The 17,719-nt window shown below is 58.7% G+C and overlaps 2 protein-coding genes across 11 annotated transcripts; both read left to right on the top strand.

Annotated features, from left to right (window-relative positions):
- Window positions 1-553: 553 nt before the first annotated feature.
- Window positions 554-12,177, top strand: LOC140662456 (amine oxidase [copper-containing] 3-like). 10 transcript variants are annotated; one of them, XM_072885916.1, is made up of 5 exons: window positions 571-3,337; window positions 3,470-4,070; window positions 10,212-10,497; window positions 10,725-10,854; window positions 11,390-12,165. In XM_072885916.1, the coding sequence occupies exons 1-5, from the start codon at window positions 2,504-2,506 to the stop codon at window positions 11,672-11,674; spliced, it is 2,136 nt and encodes a 711-aa protein (XP_072742017.1). In that variant the 5' UTR covers window positions 571-2,503; the 3' UTR covers window positions 11,675-12,165. The 10 variants fall into 10 exon arrangements, 9 of the variants coding, with proteins under 9 accessions (XP_072742019.1, XP_072742017.1, XP_072742016.1 ...); XM_072885917.1 differs by lacking the exons at window positions 571-3,337; window positions 3,470-4,070 and adding exons at window positions 4,105-6,756; window positions 6,899-8,388 and having other exon boundaries at window positions 11,390-12,173; XM_072885913.1 differs by lacking the exons at window positions 571-3,337; window positions 3,470-4,070 and adding exons at window positions 5,797-7,655; window positions 7,788-8,388 and having other exon boundaries at window positions 11,390-12,176.
- Window positions 12,178-13,046: 869 nt separating this feature from the next.
- Window positions 13,047-16,542, top strand: LOC140662412 (amine oxidase [copper-containing] 3-like). Its single transcript, XM_072885840.1, has 4 exons — window positions 13,047-14,793; window positions 14,892-15,177; window positions 15,948-16,077; window positions 16,240-16,542. The coding sequence occupies exons 1-4, from the start codon at window positions 13,224-13,226 to the stop codon at window positions 16,540-16,542; spliced, it is 2,289 nt and encodes a 762-aa protein (XP_072741941.1). The 5' UTR covers window positions 13,047-13,223.
- Window positions 16,543-17,719: the final 1,177 nt, after the last annotated feature.

Here is a 17,719-nt window from a genome sequence, read left to right as displayed (position 1 = left end):
GGCTTTAAAAGTCCTCAGCTTGAAAAGTACAGCAGATACGGATGGTATTAAATAACGTGGTATTAGACGTGGCATCCATGGCACATAGCCTGTAGCGGGGCAGAGGCAGCACAGAAAGCGTCGTTTGTGTCATCTGTGTCCTGCAGACCTGGGGTGTGTCCTGTGGGTTGGTTTGTCGTGGGGATGTCATTACAAGTTAGGGTTTCTCTTTTTTTCCAAACACCCAACATGCACAGAGCTAAGAGTGTTCCCACACTTTATTTTCAGACATCTCCCAGGCAAGCTGCAGGGTTGACTTGTGATTTGTGGGGCAGTAAGGCCTGTGGAGTTTGTCCAGTTCTCTTAAACTACTGCTGTGCTGCTTAGAAAATGACCAGCTGTAATTGCAGCCTGTGCCTTGACTTTTCGGATGCCTTGACTTTTGGGATGCAAAACCAAGAGGCAAAGGCAGAACCGAATGATCTGCTTTTCGTACTTCTTTAAGGAAATGTCAACGCGAGCGTTGTGCACGCAGCCTCAGAGGTTTGTGCAGCAGTCTCAGCTCAGCTGTGTAGGTGCGTGTTGCAGCAGAACGCTTGTTGAGTTCCTGGGAGGCAGGAGGTATGTCCTGGCTCTGCTCTAAACCTTAACTGCGGCAACAGCGCTTCCTCTCTGCACTCTTCTAGGCTTACACCGAAAGGGAATTTTTCTTTCAAGCCTAACCCCAAGTAATCCTTGAAGCCTTGTTGACTTCATGGATTGAAAGACTGACTTGGAAGTCAGTGCTGCTTTGCTTAATTTGGGGCTACTCAGAAGCATCCGATTCTGCCACTGGAGGCCAGTTGAAAGTCAATGCCAGCAGGGTACCTCTGAAACCTGTAGCTGTTGCATCCTGTGTAGCCAAGGCTCTCTTCTCATCTGTCCTGTTTCTCCCCATTGCTTGTGTCCATGCCACAGAGCGAGCCCCTCTTCTGGCACAGCGGCCACGTGAATTGACTGCTGTGGCTCTGCAGACTTTGCTGGTGCAATGGCCAGTGAGTCAGAGATGACGCGTGCTGGCACGGAGTGGACGTGCATGTCCCTGACCTGCACAGCTGCAGCCTGGGCTAAAGAAGGCTGAGGCTGCTGGTGGTGGTGAGGATAATGGAGCATGTCCTGTGGCAACGTGGCCTTCTGCCTACCAGTGTGGTGTCTGGTAAGCACGGCCGGAGGACCGTGGAGGGACTGAGTCCAGGGCAAGATCCGCTGCAGAGGAAGAACTGGAGGCAGTGCTGAGGCTGGGGGGGGCTGTCTCCCACCAGGAAACTCTGACGGGAGGAGGAAGAGAAGGCCAGGGTGAGGCGAGGTGAGGCTGGCAGCAGGAGTGGAAATGTTGGGTTGAATCTCCAGCCCTGGTTCTCTTGGATGCCTTGTGCTTCTCAGCACCAGCTCAGGGGCAAGCAGGGACTGTAGCTAAAGCGGTGTGTCTTGCTACCCCAAGCATCTGCTGCATGGCAGGATGGAGCACCGAGTCCTGTGTCTGGCCGCCTTGTTCTGCCAAGGTGTTTCAACAGCGCCGTGAGACCAGCAGAGAGACCGTCGGTGGGGATGGCAGAGGGCAGTTGTCACAACCTTTGATAGAAATCCTGGAGGTGGCTGCTCAGCCTGGGCAACGGTAGCCTGGCAGCGCAGCGATAGCGGGCACTGCCATCAGCTGCCTGCTTGGATGCCACAGCTTGGGGGTGGTTTTGTCCTTGAGGGAACTTCTCAGAAGCTGCACCTCAGTTTATCTTTGAATCAGAGACAGAGACAAAAGCTGCGTGATCTTGTTTCGGTGGAATGCTGGGGGATTAATTAACAGTTCATAGCTGTTCAAAGGTGCAAAATAAGAGCTAGTTGTTCACAGCGCATTGAACTCATGCGGGGGCCTGAATCTCATCCTGAACTACATCTCCCCATGACTGCTGAAGTTTTTCTACTATGACACAGATGGATGTGTTTTCAGCAAAGGCTTCCATGTGGAAGATTTAAAAAAATAAAATAAAATAAAAAGTAACTCCAAGCTTGGAATCATGCTGCCAGGGAGAATGTTTACAAGGAAGCAGCCTGATAAACAAGGAAATTTGGTGAGTTGCAAAGAGGTGAAATTCTACAGTGTGGCAACAATTCCCAGCTTGTCAGAGCCTCACAGTGGTCCCAGCCACCTCAGGCTGACTACAGGATCTTCGTTTTTACAGGCAGCCTCGGGAAGCTAGGTTGGACTGAAAAAGTAACAGAATTATGTGAAACTTGTCTGAGTCACTGACCCTGCATCTCCACTAGTTCTTTCAGAGCACTTCCTTGTGGAGGAGGACAGAGAAGGCTGCAGCTGAGAGAGGAGATCTGCCCTTTCTGGTCACCACGAATTTCAGATCTCCTCCCCTAGCCTCTCCCAGTCTTTTGTACTTTCCGTGCTAATCCATCCACTGCAGCGTAAACTGACAGAGGCAGCAGCTAGAAACCCTGCTCTGAAAGCTGCTGTGAATGCCTCAGGACCAGCAGCAGCATGCACATGAAAACGGTGCTCATCCTCCTTGTTCTGGCTTTAGCCACGATATTTGCTTTAGTCTGTGTGTTGCTGACCAGAGGAAGGGCCCCCAGCACCTGCCAGCACCAGCCCCCGGAGCAGGAGGACACCGATGACGGCCAGAGCCTGGTCTTTGCCGATCTGACACCCGAAGAGATGGTGCAAGTGGTGCGGTACCTGCAGGGAAGCCTCGGGGTGCAGCTGGTTGACGCCTCGCGTGCGAGACCCTCCGACAACTGCATCGCCTCCGTCGATGTGCAGGTCCCTGCCAAGGCAGAGGTGCTGCGGTTCCTGGATGGTGGGGGGGCTCGCCCCCCCCGGGAGGCGCTGGCTGTGCTGTACTTTGGGAACCAGCCAGACCCCAACGTCACCGAGTACGTGGTGGGTCCGCTGCCAACACCGGCGTATCACCGGGACATCACGGTGCAGAAGTACGGGGGGAAGGTGCCGTACCACCGCAGACCAACGCTGGCTGTTGAGCACAAGCAGATTGCAGGGTTTTTGAAGAGCCAAGTGTTCCCCACAGCTCCATCTTTCATGCGTCAAGTAATGGAGTATGATGGAGCCAGTCTTGCAGCCCTGACAGCCGCTCCCCGTGGATTCCAGTCTGGAGATCGGATCACCTGGTTTGTTTTGTTTCAGAACGTGAGTGGGTTCTTTGTGCACCCGGTGGGGCTGGAGGTGCTGGTGGACCACAGCAGCCTGGACATCTCCCGGTGGGCAGTGAGCAGGGTCTTCTACAACGGGCAGTACTACAGGGACATGGTTCAGCTGGAGAGCGCCTACGTGCAGGGTCGCATCAGCGTGGAGAAGGTGAGGAAAGCGCCACGCGATGGGGACTTCTCGTCCATGAAGCCCCGAGCGCCTTGGGCCACGCTGTTCCCTTTGCAGTACGAGCCCCAGGGTCCCCGCTACAGCATCAGGAACAACCACGTCCTCTTCCAGGCCTGGAGCTTTGCCTTTGGGATGAGCGTGAACACAGGCCTGCGCCTGTTTGACATCCGACACAAGGGGGAGAGGGTTGCCTATGAAATCAGCGTCCAAGAGGCGTTGTCAGTGTACGGCTCCAACTGCCCTGGAGGGATGTCAACGAGGTACATGGACGGGAGCTTCGGCATTGGGCGCTACACCTCCCCCTTGGTGCGAGGGGTTGACTGCCCCTATTTAGCGACGTACCTGGATGTGCACTACCTTGCTCATTCCCAGGCCTCTACAATTAGTAAAAATGCTCTCTGCATTTTTGAGCAGAACCTGGGCTCCCCCCTGAGGCGCCACTACTCCAACTTGCAGTCGCTCTACTACGGGGGGCTGGTCAACTCTGCTCTGGTCGTTCGGTCCATTGCAACCGTGGGCAACTACGACTACGTGTGGGACTTCATCTTCTACCAGAACGGGGCCATCGAAGGCAAGGTCCAGGCCACGGGGTACGCGAGTTCATCCTTTCTCCACGGGGATGGTCTGAGATACGGCAATAGGGTTTGGGAGCATACGCTGGGCACGATACACACCCATTCTGTCAACTATAAAGTGGACTTGGACGTGGGAGGTAGGTCTGGGTCTTCCTTCAACATCTGCCATTATACTGGTAAACCCCAGAGCTTTGTGGGATTTCCTCCTAGTCTGTAGAATCACCTAATAACTGACATCAGAACTCTGCTTTTTCGCTCTCTTAACCTCTTCTTCCATTGCAAAATTAGTTTTCTATGTGTAAAATAGTCTGTCAAGGTCATGGAGTTGAAGGCAGTGTGAAATGTCTGCGAGCTCTGTGTTCAGTCCAGGGAAAGTATGAAAGGTAACAGCTGAAAAATGTTTGTGTTTCCTTGAGGCCTCGCATCTGGCACGGTGAGTGTTGCCATAGGCATGGCCAGGCAGACAGGGAGACACAGCCCTGTCTGCAGGGCTGGAAGCGTGAGCCTGCTCTTGCTGCGCCTGATGCTGGTCCTGGTGCTCCGTGTAACTCGGGAAAGTCCGTTCTGTATCTCAAGTGCCCAGCATATAGCAGGGCAGCTGGACTGGTGCTCTGCAGGGCTGAGCTTGCGCAGCTCTATCTCCGCTCCTCTTTTGAGGAAACGCTTGTAAGTTGGGTCCCGAGTCTTGGGCTGCAAAGCTGCTGCAGCGAGCCAGTGAATTCTTCTGCTGCTGCATGGAGTCACGGTTTTTGGCGGCGGATCCCTGTGGAAGGTTATTTGAGTCCAGGAGCAGCTCCCTCTGCACCGTCTGGCGGGCTGAGCTGGGAAGTGCTGGCACCCACCCTGGGAGGCACAAGGGTGCTCAGCCTGAAAGGACAGCTTTGCTTCCCCTTAAAGGCCATTCCAGTAACTGCAGTCCGGGAAGGCGCAAGGGCAGTGGTGGTGCTGGGGGCACAGACTGGCAGCGTTAGGCTTCTGTTATGGGAACCCCCTCCTGTCAAAGTTAGGGGAAAAAAAGTTTTACATCGGCACAGGACCAAAGAGATCGCTGGTAGCCAGTGGACTGCATCTGTACCGGCCCGAGGAGAAATGCAGCTCCAGTAACCCGTGCTGTCTCCTGGGTTGCGGGGAGTAATCGGAGGACTACATATGTCAAGCTGCGGCTGACTCCAGTGCAAGTGTTCGGTCCTGGCACGTGTCCTCTCTTGTACCTGCCTGTGATGCAGTGGTTTGTGTGGCCTTGAAAGGTGCTGCTGCTGTCCTTATGGTCGAAAACAGAGCTGATACTGGTTCCCTTCCTGTAAGCAAGGGCTAAAATACAGTTCCTGCGTGGTGGCAAGGTCCTTTTCTGTGACTGCTGTGCCCCTCAGTTCCCTGCTCTGTTTACAGCCCCTGAGCCCTGGCTGCTGCAAAATGCTCTTGAGAAGAGTTGTGTAAAATCCCAGACTTGTTCCCCTTAGCGAGGGCGGGGAGCCCTGTCCCGAGCAGCAGGGCTCGGGGCCATGCGGGGTGCTGGAGAGGCACCCTGCAGGATCCCCACCTTCCGAGCGCAGGGAAGGCAAAACTGCAGCACAGCAAAAATGGGTCATCTCCCACACAGGTTTCTTGGATCCTGATCTGTGGCTGGTGTGGGACCTGCAGGGAAAAAGGGCAATTATTCCCTGGCTGGAAGTGAGAATGAAAACACAAGTTCCTAAACTAACATGATCGCAAGAGTGGCACATTGATCCAGGGCTGTAGTGGCTTCAGCCCCTGCCCAGCCCCTCCTGCCTGTGCCTCAAACCGTCTCCACCAGAAGGGTGTGAAGTGGACCACGATCTCTGGAAAGCCGTCTTTGGCTGTCGGTGATGTGTCGGTGATGTATTGCTGCTGCCTCGCGCGGGGCTGGGCGCGGTGGGGCCAGCCTTGCAGAAGCCGGTGGCCGGGCAGGAGCAGCCGCCTCGCACTGCGATGGGGTGGCCCCGGTGCCCTGTCCCCCTGCTCGCTGTTCTCCTGGCCAGGGAAGGTCCATCGTGCGGTCAGGAGTACTGAACGGTCTCCTGACAGTAACCATTTCTGCCCGTGACGGCTCTTGTCCAAGGATCCTGTCCGCTGCAGTGGGGTTGGGATGGCTGAATGGGGACAGATGTGTCCCGTTGGTCGTCCTGCAGCCTTGCTCTCCCTGGCGCAGCCGCTGCAGGTGCTGCCAGTCGCTTGCAGTTGCTGCCAGGGGTTCGGTGAGTGCTGCCTGTTCTTGCCAGGGAGCTTCCTCTCATCTCGGCCAGTCCGCTGCAGCTGGAGCCAGGCTGGAGCTGCCAGGTCGCTTCCCTCAGGGTTGGGAGGGACTTGGAGGCAACATAGAATGGCGGCAGGGAGAACAGGCACATGGAGGTGCTGGGGAGCCGGCTGGTCTTGGGCTCTCCTGGAGTGCCGGCCTAGACTGGCCCTTCAGGGGAGCAGGGCTGGTCCCGGGGCACCGGGGTGTGGAAGGAGTGGGGCCAGCTGAGCCTGCCCCTGCGGCATCGCTGCGCTCCCACATGAGACGGGACAGGGTGACCTGGAGACACTGGGAGAAGCAAAGGCCCCTTGGGCTGACTGAGGCTGGGGCTCTTCATGGTGTCACCCCGCAGCGGAGAAACCCATCAGTAGCTTGGGGAGTGAGTCAGGCACTGGCTCCCCAGCTGGCTTCCTCGGTGTGTCTGGGGTGGGGAGGAAACAGGCTGAACTGGCTGGGACCTGTGATCACCTCTCGCAGTCTGATGCGAGCTCCAGGCTCCCTCCCCACCTCGCAAGCGACGCCTTTACGCCCACAGTCGTCAAATGACTTAAAAGCCTGGTCTGCAGGTGAGGGGACATATTCTGGATGCTGCAGCCAAACCCCGTGTGCTGTCTCTGCACTGAGAGAGATGAACCCCAAACTTCCCTATGTTCTCCTGGTTGGGGCTGCGCTGATAATCTTCATTCTCTCCTGCATGCTGCTGAGCAGGGGGAGGCGATCACCCGGCTGTGAATCCCAGCCCCGCATCGTAGAGAAGACGGGATCCACGAGCCAGAGCCTGGTCTTTGCCGATCTGACACCCGAAGAGATGGTGCAAGTGGTGCGGTACCTGCAGGGAAGCCTCGGGGTGCAGCTGGTTGACGCCTCGCGTGCGAGACCCTCCGACAACTGCATCGCCTCCGTCGATGTGCAGGTCCCTGCCAAGGCAGAGGTGCTGCGGTTCCTGGATGGTGGGGGGGCTCGCCCCCCCCGGGAGGCGCTGGCTGTGCTGTACTTTGGGAACCAGCCAGACCCCAACGTCACCGAGTACGTGGTGGGTCCGCTGCCAACGCCGGCGTATCACCGGGACATCACGGTGCAGAAGTACGGGGGGAAGGTGCCGTACCACCGCAGACCAATGCTGGGCAGTGAGTACAAGCAGGTGGGAGTGTTCTTGGAGACGGTGGCATTTGCTGCAGCCCCAACCTTCCTAAAAGAAGTCTTTGAGTACGATGGCACCAACATGGTGTTTCAGACCACAGCCCCTCACGGGTTTCAGTCTGGAGACCGTAAGTCCTGGTTCATCGTCTTTCAGAACGTGAGTGGGTTCTTTGTGCACCCGGTGGGGCTGGAGGTGCTGGTGGACCACAGCAGCCTGGACATCTCCCGGTGGGCAGTGAGCAGGGTCTTCTACAACGGGCAGTACTACAGGGACATGGTTCAGCTGGAGAGCGCCTATGTGCAGGGTCGCATCAGCGTGGAGAAGGTGAGGAAAGCGCCACGCGATGGGGACTTCTCGTCCATGAAGCCCCGAGCGCCTTGGGCCACGCTGTTCCCTTTGCAGTACGAGCCCCAGGGTCCCCGCTACAGCATCAGGAACAACCACGTCCTCTTCCAGGCCTGGAGCTTTGCCTTTGGGATGAGCGTGAACACAGGCCTGCGCCTGTTTGACATCCGACACAAGGGGGAGAGGGTTGCCTATGAAATCAGCATCCAAGAGGCGTTGTCAGTGTACGGCTCCAACTGCCCTGGAGGGATGTCAACGAGGTACATGGACGGGAGCTTCGGCATTGGGCGCTACACCTCCCCCTTGGTGCGAGGGGTCGACTGCCCGTACTCGGCCACCTATGTCGACACACACTCTCTGTCTGAGACCCTGAGCCCCAGTAAGAGAAAGGCTTCCCTCTGCATTTTTGAGCAGAACCTGGGCTCCCCCCTGAGGCGCCACTACTCCAACTTGCAGTCGCTCTACTACGGGGGGCTGGTCAACTCTGCTCTGGTCGTTCGGTCCATTGCAACCGTGGGCAACCACGACTACGTGTGGGACTTCATCTTCTACCAGAACGGGGCCATCGAAGGCAAGGTCCAGGCCACGGGGTACGCGAGTTCATCCTTTCTCCACGGGGATGGTCTGAGATACGGCAATAGGGTTTGGGAGCACACGCTGGGGACGATACGCACCCATTCCATCAACTATAAAGTGGACTTGGACGTGGGAGGTAGGTCTGGGTCTTGTCTCTCCTTTGTGCTCTCCCTGAGTACTTGCAGACTCCAAAAAGTTGACATTTTTGGTCCTTATAAAGATTTTTCTTTCCATACGTGGGGTAGGATGGTGTGCTGACACAGAGCTGCCTCCCTTCTGCTTTTAGAGCAGTGAAAAGCTGTTGTCCTGCACGGAGAGGTTCCCCCTCTCTCCGTGCGGTTACCCATAAGTGTCGTGCAGCTTCCTGGCCTGGGTAACGCCAGCACCGCTGTGTGCCCAGCCCGTGCCCCTGAAGGGAAGGAGTCCTTCCCCTCCCGCCTGGGCAGATGGACCTGGCCTCGACCCTGCCCCGTTGAAATCCCACAGAAGTCGGGATTTTTCCCTTCATGCCCTCCTCTGTCCTCAGCCCCAAATGATAGTCGGAGTCGATCGAACTGGTTTGTTGCGATGTGGTTTCCAGCTCACATTCCTACTTCCTACAGCTTTGTTGAGCTGTTCCCGCTGCTCGTGTGCGAGTGGGGCCGGCAGCTGCCCTCTCCGCGGGGCTGTGGGCACAGCAGGCAGCTGCTGGGCTGGCGGCCAGCTCTGAGCTTAGGGCTGTGCTGTATGTTGCCAGGGGTACAAGGGATCCTTTGCTCACAGCAACAACGGGAGCGTCAGCTGCAGTTTTCTAGGTCTCCCCCTACCATTTATGCCACAAATCTGTCTTCACCCTCCTGCTGAAGCTGCATTTGCTGCATGCTCCTGCCATCTATTAAAAATTTCCCAATTTCCTTTCACTTGGGAAATGCAAATTTAAAGACTGTTCCATGTGGTTTTAGGATGAGTTTTGAGTACTTAGGTAAAAATGGGGGATTGCAAAACTGCAAGAACAGGGAAAGGGCAGATGACATCAGAGCATCATTGCTATCACTGGAAGGGGAGGTGTGGGGTTAGAAGTTTTGTTCACAGAAGAAGAGGGAAGAAAATGAGCACGGCGGGGGTTGCTGAGTGTGGGTCCTCTTCCACGGGGCTCTGGCTCTGACGCTGACCCCGATGGCAGCCCCAGGGACCAGGTCCAAGGCGCTGCTCAAACCTTCCAGGATGGCCAGAGGTTCAGCTCTGAAATGGCCTTTACGTGAGCTGGAAACTCGCATGGGGCTGAGGGGAGCGGAGCACGGGAGGGTGTTACACCACGCGCTCCGGCCGGGACGGGCAGCGGGTGCCGAGCACCAACCCTTCTGCCAGAGCCGTGCTGGCCCTCAAGTGCTCTCAGCCAGCTCTCTGCCGTCTTGTCCCCAGATTTATTTGCTCTTGTGCCCCTCCTGTTGCTCTGAGCCTCTGGCTCGTGACTATTCTCTGTGGAAAGACCTGAACTGCACAGCACTGCTCCAGTTTTGTGATGTGCAAATGCCTCAGAGCCGCGGCTCTGCCTAGTGCTTTCCAGCTCGCAGGATGCATGCTGATGAGCATAAACACAGTGCCTGGGCCATCAGGCGCTGGAGATAATTAGACTGTGCTTGCACTGGAAAGCAAACCTGTTCTTCTGCACTGGGACGAGGCTCCTCTCTTGTCCCTCGCAGAGGGGGAGAGTCCCCATGGATGGTGGTGTCTGCCGCAGCGTGGTGTCGCCCGAGTCAGACAAACGTACAGTCATGCAGCCATGGATAAACGTACACGACGTACAGTCATGCCGCTGTGGAGCTGCAGAGCAGTAACTGCTCTCAGGAGCAGGAGCCGGTGTCAGAGCCTGGGCTGTGGGAAAGGAGGATGGGGAGGGTGAGCTCTGGCTGCAGTGATGTCCGAGGGGAACAGGGGACTGTGGGGACGCTCCTCAGCAACTTTGCTTTTGCTTCGCAGGGGTGAAAAACTCCCTGGTGGCCCACGACATGGCGTTTGAGATGGTGCGGGCTCCCTGGAGCCCAGAGCAGCAGATAGAGCGGCCACGCCTCACCAAGAAGGTCCTGGACACGGAGGACCAGGCTGCCTTCCGGCTCCAGTCGAAGATGCCCAGATACATCTACTTCGCTGCCAACAGCAAAAACAAGTGGGGCCACCAGCGTGGTTACAGGATCCAGATCACCAGTTTTGCGGGGGACCACGTCCCCGAAGCCAGCTCCATGGAGAGGGCCATCAGCTGGGCAAGGTCAGGCTGCTCTGACTGGGATGGCAGGTTCTGAGAGGTGCCCCCAGCCCCGCCGGCTGGGGAGGCGTCACTCGGACGTTCCTCGATGGGGAGGCACAGGATGGACGCTCTCCTGGGCTGGGGTTACTCCGTAGGAGCAGGCTTGTGCTCCGCAGACTCTCTGGGGAGCTGGCTTTTAGCTCTGCCCTGCCCCAGGGGGCTGCTCCCGTCTCTTTTCTTGTCCTCAGGTACCACCTGGCCGTTACCAGGCGGAAGGAGGAGGAGCCCACCAGCACCAGCATCTACAACCAGAACGACCCCTGGACACCCACTGTCACCTTCGCCAACTTCATCAACAACGAGACCATCACCAACGAGGTGGGCTGGGGTACCCTGGGCTGGAGCTGTAATACCCAGCCCCGGGCTGAGCAGGAGCCCCAGGGGCCGAGCGACCCCGGCATCGCCTGCAGGACAGCGGGCTCAGCTGGGAGAGCGGCAGCCCCAGGGAATGAGGAAAGCGGGTTTGAGCATCCCCTTTTCTGTGTATCTGCTTGGTGCTTTGGTCAGAGCACGTAGATCAGAGTGCAGAGCAGGAGCTCGTTTCTCCCTAAGGAGAAATGCTGACAAAACTTCAGGAAAATCTCTGCGAGGCCGGGTCTTGGCCATGGGGGTCAGGGCAAGGGCCCTTCTGCTGGGTGGACGTCTGTGGCTGTGGCTGCGGGCAGGTCTTTGGAGAAGGGAGGGGATCTTTCCCAGGAGGGGGAATCTTGGCGTATGGGAATGCAGCCGAGCTGGTGCCCGTTGAGGTCCCCTCCTGCTCTCCTGTAACTTTCCATGGCCCCTGCGCAGATTTCAGTCGCTCCCGCTCCAGGCATCTGAAATAACTGCGGTCTCGTGGCTCCTCCCTGCCTAGGACCTGGTTGCCTGGATAACCACTGGTTTCCTTCACATCCCGCACTCTGAGGATATTCCCAACACTGTGACGGTGGGAAACTCGGTTGGCTTTCTCCTGAGACCCTACAACTACTATGACCTGGACCCCTCCATATACTCACACGATGGCGTGTTTTTCACCAGCGAGCAGGACTTCACGGCGTGTGAAATCAACCCTATTGCATGCCTGCCCAAAACTGCCTCTTGTTTGCCAAACTTGCCCCCGTTCACCTATGATGGTTTCCAAAATATGAGCAGGCTTTAATGCTACCGGACAGTGTTAGGAGACACAGTCAGAGACACCAGGTTGACTGTTCTGTCTCAGATTTTCTGTTTTTTAGTGAAGTTGTCTCAATTTCCAGTTGTGCAATGACTTCACTTTTTATCATTGCTTTTAAAATAGTGCTCTTTACAAGGGAAGCATAATCTTCCTGGCAGGATGCTAGATGGGAATCTACGTTATCTCTGTTAATTGCTGAATTTGAGTCTGTTGCAGGAGGAAAGTGAGGAGAAAATCCTGTTCCTCTGTTGTAGAAGCAAGCGCTGTGTAGTGCCTATCTCAGGTTAAAAAAAAAAGAAAATTATTCTGGTCCAGTGCTCTCTCGAGTGTCTCATTCTTACGACTTAACAGCAGCATCTGCTGGAGGGATGCTGCTGAGTCTCTGCGGTGTTTCCTGCACCCACAAACCAGCCCAGCAGCGAGGCTCTGGGCACGGGGATGGGCTGGAGAGTCCCAGGGCTCCGGTGGGAGGACCAAGGTGGGCGCTGGCACCGAGCTCTGTGGGTGCTCGGGGTGAGGCTGGGGACACAGCCAGGACCCGCTTGGGCTGCGGCTCTTGGGCACTCGCCACTGGGCGCAGGTGAGGGGAAGGGAAGGGACTATTGCAGGGAGGGGTCTCGCTGCCCCTGCGCCAGCACTGTCCCCACGGGTGCCTCTGTGCAAACCAGCCGGACCTCGGCCCTGGGAGCAGTGCGTGGGCCAGCTCGGCCCGTTGCAGCCCGACACCGGCCAGGTTCACACGAGAGCCCTCCTCCAGGCTCCAGCCAGGACGTGGGAGCCGTGCGGCTGCTGGCGGTGCAGCGCGGCCAGTGCCGCTGCCCGTTTGCCAGGATGCTCGGTGGGCTCCGGAGCTCTCGTCTCCCTCCTCGCAGCCCCATCTATGCCAGGACGTAGCCCAGGATCAGGAGGCACCTTTGGGGGGTGACGAACAGCTGTCCCCTCCCTCACTCCCTCCCGGCTGCAGGACCGGTGCCTTTCCACACGTCGGGTCGTCGGCAGCAGCGTGCGATGCTGCGATGCCTCTGTGCAGGCTGTAGAGGCGTTGCTTGGAACAGCAGGGCCGCAGCAGGATGGGGCCGTGGTGCTGTGCTCAGCTGTGCTCTGCACAGAGGATTGTCGTCCTTGCAGTCTCCGCTGCTTGCCTGGCTGTTTGCATCTGCAGGGTTAAGAGAAGGAGGTGCAGGGATATGCATTTATTTTCCCCAAGTGACCAGATCTGTCCTCTCCAAGATCTGCACGTGGGACAAGGGGGGAAGGGCAGATGCAGAAGCATTAAGTTTACTTAAAATTATGACCCCCCTGGGGGAAGCAGAGCCAAGCTGCCTTTTATGGCTCCCAGCAAATCCCAGGCACGTCTGAGAACATCCCCCTGCATCCTCCCTGCGAGCTCCTCTGGGCCGTTCCCTGTTGAGGAAACAAGGGAAAAAACAAACCCAACCAAACCCAGCCCCTTCTGTTGGCGCGTTGCTGGGAGGATTCTGCAGCTGGAAACCTGCCCTGCCGGACTGTGGGAGCTCTCAGTGCCTCAGCAGACATGAACGTGAAAACGGTGCTCATCCTCCTTGTTCTGGCTTTAGCCACGATATTTGCTTTAGTCTGTGTGTTGCTGACCAGAGGAAGGGCCCCCAGCACCTGCCAGCACCAGCCCCCGGAGCAGGAGGACACCGATGACGGCCAGAGCCTGGTCTTTGCCGATCTGACACCCGAAGAGATGGTGCAAGTGGTGCGGTACCTGCAGGGAAGCCTTGGGGTGCAGCTGGTTGACGCCTCGCGTGCGAGACCCTCCGACAACTGCATCGCCTCCGTCGACGTGCAGGTCCCTGCCAAGGCAGAGGTGCTGCGGTTCCTGGATGGTGGGGGGGCTCGCCCCCCCCGGGAGGCGCTGGCTGTGCTGTACTTTGGGAACCAGCCAGACCCCAACGTCACCGAGTACGTGGTGGGTCCGCTGCCAACGCCGGCGTATCACCGGGACATCACGGTGCAGAAGTACGGGGGGAAGGTGCCGTACCACCGCAGACCTGTTACCGGCAAGGAATACGTGGATATCAACGCCCTCATCCAGCAGGAGCTGAGAAAGGCACCGCACTTCCTCACCGCGTGCTGTGAGTCCAATGGGACCGACCTGGCCATCCTCACGACAGCCCCACGGGGCTTGAAGTCTGGCGACCGCGCAACCTGGTTTGTTCTCTTCCACGGCGTGGCCGGCACCGGCTACTACCTCTCGCCAGTGGGGCTGGAGGTGCTGGTGGAGCACAGGGACCTTCACGTCTCCCGCTGGCAGCTGCGGCAAGTCTTCTACAATGGCCAGTACTTTGCCAGCATGGGGGATCTGGAGGATGTGTTTGTGGCCAACTTGCTGGAGGTTGTCAGGATTGAGAAGCCCCAGGCTGAAGAGGTGCTGGGCTCGATGACACCCCGGCACCTGGCTGGCTCCCCGGGGCCGCTGCAGTACGAGCCCCAGGGTCCCCGCTACAGCATCAGGGACAACCGCGTCACCTTCCAGGGCTGGAGCATCGCCTTCGGCATGAACCCCAACTCCGGCCCGCGCCTCTTTGACATCAGGTACCACGGGGAGAGGATTGTCTATGAGCTGAGTCTCCAGGAAGCCTTAGCCCTGTATGGCTCCAACTGCCCCGGGGGCATGTCGACCCGCTACCTCGACGGGAGCTTCGGCATCGGCAGGTTTGCCTATGAGCTTGTCCGGGGCCTCGACTGTCCCTACACGGCAACCTACGTGGACCGGCACTACCTGGCGGAGTCAGAAACCCCCAAAACCAACCAAAACTCGCTCTGCATTTTTGAGCATGATGCTGCCCTCCCTCTGCGGCGTCACTTCTCTGACTCGCAGTCCTTGTACTACGGTGGGCTGCGGAAAAACACGCTGGTCATCCGTGCCATCTCCACTCTCATCAACTACGACTACATCTGGGACTTCATGTTCCACAGCAGCGGGGCCGTGGAGGTCCGGGTGCATGCCACTGGCTACATCAGCTCCTCCTTCCTCCACGGCCGAGGCACCGACTATGGCAACAGGGTTGGGCCCCACACACTGGGGACGATGCACCTCCACCACATCCACTACAAGGTGGACCTAGATGTCGGCGGTAGGTCTGGCCGCCTCTGTGCATGGCTGCAGTTCACTGTGGGCTGCAGCTCTGCCTGGGGCCTGGAGCTCGAGAGGGTTTTCTCTTCTGCTTCACAGGGCAGCTGAACTCTCTGGAGACCCAGGACATGGAGTATGAGCTTGTGAAAGACCCCTGGAGCATGCAGAACACCATCGAGCGGCCGTACCTCCGCAGGGAGAGGCTGGAGAGGGAAGATGAGGCAGCATTCCCGCTCAATACCCCCATGCCCCGCTACCTCTCCTTTGCCAGCCCCAAGCCCAACAAGTGGGGGCATCCGCGCAGCTACCGCATCCAGATCACCAGCTTCGCCGGGGAGCACCTGCCCGCCAGCAGCCCCATGGAGAGGTCCCTCAGCTGGGGCAGGTGGGTGCCGGGGCTGGGGTGCGTGTGGCCCCCACCCCCTCTCCTCCCACCCTGCCTCTGCATCCCCGGCTGCTCCCGCATCCCAGCGGAGCGGGGGCTGCTGCCACCCAGCAAGCCTCTGCCAGGCTGCAGGGAAGGGTTAAACAGCAAACGTGCATGGTTTTTAGCTCTGCAAATCCCTTCAAAAGTTGCTCAATGACATCTGCAGTTCACAGGCAGGAATCTGACCCCAGAAAATATTAATTTAGAGCAACCACATGTGTTTTTCCCTGTGAGGGCAACCAGGCTGTAGGACGCACTCCCAAGGGAAGCACTGGCATCCCCAGGTCTTGACATCTTCATGTAAGGACAGAATGTCTTTTGGAAAATGCTCGGGATAAACACAGAACTGGCTCACTGCCAGGGTGAAATTTAAGGGCTCATGTTTGGGGGGAGGTTGTGGGAGTTAAAATGGCTGTGGCTGAAGTGAGCGTCTCGGGCAGCAAGCAGCAGCATCTGCGCCTGGACACGTTCGTGTCTCCCAGCCGTGCTGGAGCAGCCGCGGGCAGCGAGCAATCCCCTCGAGCCCGAAGGTGCCGGGGCTGCTGCCTGTCGCTACCACGCTGGTCCGTGCCAGCCCTTTCCCTCCCTGAGCCAGGACAGGCAGTGTCTCGGGCACATGCCAAGGGTGCAGTCAGCCCCGGTTTGTCAGTGCATCCCCAGGCGGTGATGCTGCGGTCACCCTGCCCGGTGCCAGCACGGACGAGCCCCTCTGCTCCCTGTGCTGGCAGGTACCAGCTGGCCGTCACCCGACGGAAGGAGGAGGAGCCCACCAGCAGCAGCATCTACAACCAGAACGACCCCTGGACGCCCACCGTCGCCTTTGCCGACTTCATTGATAATGAGACCATCACCAACGAGGTGAGCTGGGGTCCCCTGGGCGGAGGGGGGCCGAGCACTGGCCACCGCCCCAGCTCCTGCCCTGGCCAGAGGCTTCTCCTGTCCCACGGCCGAACCGGGGGCTGCCAGGCTGGAAGGGTCCCTGCTCAGCCTGACGGGACGGCTGGCTCCCCTCCTGCCCAGGACCTGGTCGCCTGGATCTCCGTGGGGTTCCTGCATGTCCCCCATGCCGAAGACGTCCCCAACACGGTGACCGTGGGGAATGGCGTCGGCTTTTTCCTGAGGCCCTACAACTACTTCAACGAGGACCCCTCGGTGGACTCGCCTGACAGCATCTACTTCAGCGGCGAGCAGGATGCTGGAGCGTGTGGGGTCAACCCCCTCGCCTGCCTGCCCCCCGCCGCCGCCTGCGCCCCCCGCCTGCCCCCCTTCCACTATGGGGGCTTCCTCAACCTCAGTCTGGCCCCGCCGCCCGGTGGGCTCTGACGGGGACAGGGCCGCGGCCACCGCAGCCCCCATCCCCGCCAGTGCGGGCGGTCCGTGTCCAGCTGCCGGATGCATCCTTGGAGGGGCTCCGGCAGCGGGCGCGGGCTGGCTCTGCTGCCGCACCAGGACCTGCCCTCCCCATCCCTGGGATGTCGCGTGCTCAGGGTCAGGTTTTTGGAGGAGCTCAGCTCTCGTTTCAGCACCGCGATGCTGCTGAAGGCAAACTTAAAGCCTCTGAGAAACAACCCCTAGGAGTGATTTTTGGAGACTCCATCCAGGAGGCCACCCAAAGGGCTGTGGGGTGCCCACAGCCGCTCTCCTCCTCCGGGACTGGGGCTCCTGCTGCCTCCCCAGGGTAGGTCAGTGCACGCAGGGCGACGGTGCCAGCCAGGGCTGGGTGCTGCACAAAGCCATGGCTCCCCTTGGAGCCGTGGTCTGTGCCAAGGTTTTGCCCAGGGTGGCAGGAGCAGGTGGCATGGTGGCTGCTGTGGCCTGGCCGCAGCCGGGGACGTTGGGTTGGGGGAGGCAGCAGCTCCAGGATGCCCAAAATGTCCACCCCAGCCCTGCGGCCACTGCAGCTCCAGGGCTGCTGGGGCCCAGACGATGCTGAGCTCCGGCTGCTGTGGCGGTGCCAAGCTCTGGGGACAAGGACAGGGACGGGGCACTAGGCTGCACCAGGAGCCTGCAGCAGGTGTGCACTGCAGGACCGTGGGACGGGCACTCCCCAGGCTGAGCTGCCCTGTGTCCACCCTTCCCCAATAAACAGGCACTCGGGTGCTTTTTCTGACCAAACTGTTGTTTGTGTAGCTCAGAGGTGCTGTGGCTGGTGGCCAGAGCCCTGGTACTGCTGATGTTGCGGGCACCGGTGCCCTTTAACAGACGGTCCCGGCTCAGCTCTGTGGCGGCTGTGGGACCGGTACAGCACCCGGCACGGCTGCGTGAGCATGCACCAGCCATGCTCTTGGACCCCGGGTGCTGGCAGGAGGCTCCTGCTGGGGAATATGGGACAAACAAGGGAGTTAATGTGTAACGGCTGTACCGGGCTGCATTAATCGGTTCTGGCCTTGGCTGCTGCCTGGCACGCTCAGCCCCCGGCGGTGCAGAAACCCTTGCTCCCACATCCCTGGCTGTGTGCGCAGCCCTGGGCTGCGGGATCCCGCAGCCTCTGGAGCCCATC

Source organism: Ciconia boyciana, chromosome 22, assembly GCF_034638445.1.
Source record: "Ciconia boyciana chromosome 22, ASM3463844v1, whole genome shotgun sequence".
NCBI classification, from domain to species: Eukaryota; Metazoa; Chordata; class Aves; order Ciconiiformes; family Ciconiidae; genus Ciconia; species Ciconia boyciana.
Note: the sequence above shows the minus strand (reverse complement) of the source record. Positions and strands in the feature narration are given on the sequence as shown.